Raw genomic sequence first — 2304 nt, 5'->3', positions numbered from 1 at the left:
CTTGAGCATGATTTCTGTGTGAATTCTGCACATAAGTAACACAGGACCAGGAAACCCACACCTAGTAACCATGCTGTCAGTCGAGGCATAGAGTGACAAAGAGCTCTGTTCCTGATCATCTCCACTACCACTATGCAGAGACTGGCAGATGGCTGGAGACAGCTATCCGGTGTCAAGCAAAGCTAGTTACCACAGAGAGTAAATGAAACCTGTGAATGGCAGAGGTCACTTTGCTGAATGCATGTGGACCAAAAACTAAGGCAGGGGCTGGAAAGTGTTTTTCCTTGTAGTAACCTCTCCTCTTCTCCTCCCTCTGTCTTTTCTAGGCAGGACAGGGCTGCTTGCTGATCTCTTGCCCAGTTTTGCTGTGGAGATTATGCCAGGTATTCAGTCATTTCACCCTTCATTTACCCTTCCCCTGTTGCCTTATCTGTCTGTCCATGAACTTCACTGCATGCTCATTACTTCTTATCTATAAGTATCTCCTGTATTCTGGAAAACAAATAAACGTAATCATTTATTGGAAGTGCATGTTGCACTGAGACCTGTTAGACCTCACTTGGGGCCTGGGGAGGAGCGTATTCTGCTGGGCTGCAGAAGACAGCAGTAACTGAGGAAGAATAAGGTCTAGCGTTGGACCGGAAATTCAACTATACATCCATGTATAGTGCGCTTATACTGCTGTGACTGGGTCAAAGGTCCTTCCAAACCAAGAAGCTCAGAGAACTAGCAGGGCCAATTTCCATAGCCAACAGCAGAGAAGGGACTGATATAGCTAGCATCACCTTGGACCCCTCAGGTACCTGTTTACAGGTGGATTAGCACAAGTCTAAAGTGGAGCTTTAGAGAGACATTGGAGAGAGACCTCTGGAGCTGTAGAGAGACATCCTGACTATGGTGCAGTATTCCTGCCATGACTGGGGGTGCCTATTTTATCCATATAAAGTGCCCCTGTGTGCCTATATGAGCCTGGGTGTACACTGCTGTATGCCCCAATGCAGAAAAAACCTTGGATGTGGATTAGTAGGAGAGCAGCTCAGAGGTGCATCCCTCCTAGAGGAGGGACAGTAGGTAGACACCAGGCCAAAAGGGCACTTTTCGTCTGTGCTGCAGAACTAACTTACCTTTGGGGATTTAGCTACAGCCAGATTGCTGGGCTGGGGCATGAAGGCTTCCAGGACTGTACAAGTCTGAGTAGAGTAAGAACTGTTCAACCTAACAGAATCCTAATTTTAGCCTCTTTCTCACCCCCAAATTGGAGCTAGTCTGAGACTGTCCATTAGAAGAAAGAAATGAGAAGACATACAGCCCTGGGCTCATCTGAGATGACTATAGTCTGATCTTCACTACAGATTCTCCTACAAAAGAACATGACTAATTACATACATGAAAGGGAGGATAATCTGTTTCTGAGACCCAAATGGAAAGGATGGCAAAGACCCTCATTTTAGCAATTACACTGGAGCCATCCAAAGGCTGACTTGATAGGAGATTGAGAAATAACCACAGGGCTTGATATATCACTGTTTTCCATCTTCTGTCACCACTTACACCAGCAGTTCTCAACTTTTTAGACTCAAGACATCCTTGTTAGACTTGAGGCAGCCCATGGAAAATGCCAGCTCTAAGTTTTTGCTCATTTTTTGACTACACAAAAAGAATAGAGCAATTCTCCTGTTGCAGAGAACTCAGACCACAACAGAACAGAATGCTTTAATACTATGGATCCGTATTTGAAATCTCTGGGTTTAGCTTGCAAATCCTGTTTGCACTCACAGCAATGCTAATGTTGTATGGCATCCCATGGCATACTTGAAGGGATCTCAAGGCACCATATGGTGCTGTGGCACCCTAGCTGAGAATCACTGATTTATACCTTTGCAAAGTCAGTGTTAAAGATGACCATATTAATCAGGTAAAGGGTGCAGAGAAGAGGTGCAGATTTCAGCCTTGTATATCATGAGCATATTACTACTGTTACCTAAATAAACGGTGCAAGATGGGGTCAGACACCTGCATGTACAAAATGTGTATCAGTAGGTTTCTTGATAGTGAGGACACTTAGATCTGGTAGTCATTTGAGCTTCAGTGTCACATAAATTTAGTCCAGGGGTGGGCCATTATTTCAGGCGGATGACCACTTACCCAGTTTTGGCAAGCTGTTGAGGGCTGTGTGGGTAGCTCTGTCCCTTGACAGGTGCCTCGCCCCCTGGTCACCATCTTGGAACCAATGTCTCAGGGCCAGCACTGGTGGGTCCCAGAGCAGGGTGTAGGCTGGCAGGGGTCTGTGGAGCCGGACTGGGC

At 46.1% G+C, this 2304-nt stretch overlaps 1 protein-coding gene across 1 annotated transcript in view; it reads left to right on the top strand.

Annotated features, from left to right (window-relative positions):
- ILDR2 (immunoglobulin like domain containing receptor 2) overlaps positions 1 to 2304 on the top strand; it is a 60208-nt gene that overhangs the window by 35111 nt on the left and 22793 nt on the right. The window contains exon 5 of the mRNA XM_019523906.1: positions 327 to 383. Within this exon, the coding sequence (XP_019379451.1) occupies positions 327 to 383 (57 nt within the window). The remainder of the gene's footprint in view (positions 1 to 326; positions 384 to 2304) is intronic.

This window comes from Gavialis gangeticus, unplaced genomic scaffold (assembly GCF_001723915.1).
Source record: "Gavialis gangeticus isolate Ggan-Ray unplaced genomic scaffold, GavGan_comp1, whole genome shotgun sequence".
NCBI lineage: Eukaryota > Metazoa > Chordata > Crocodylia > Gavialidae > Gavialis > Gavialis gangeticus.
The sequence above is the reverse complement of the archived record's forward strand: the minus strand, read 5'-3'. Positions and strand labels throughout refer to the sequence as shown.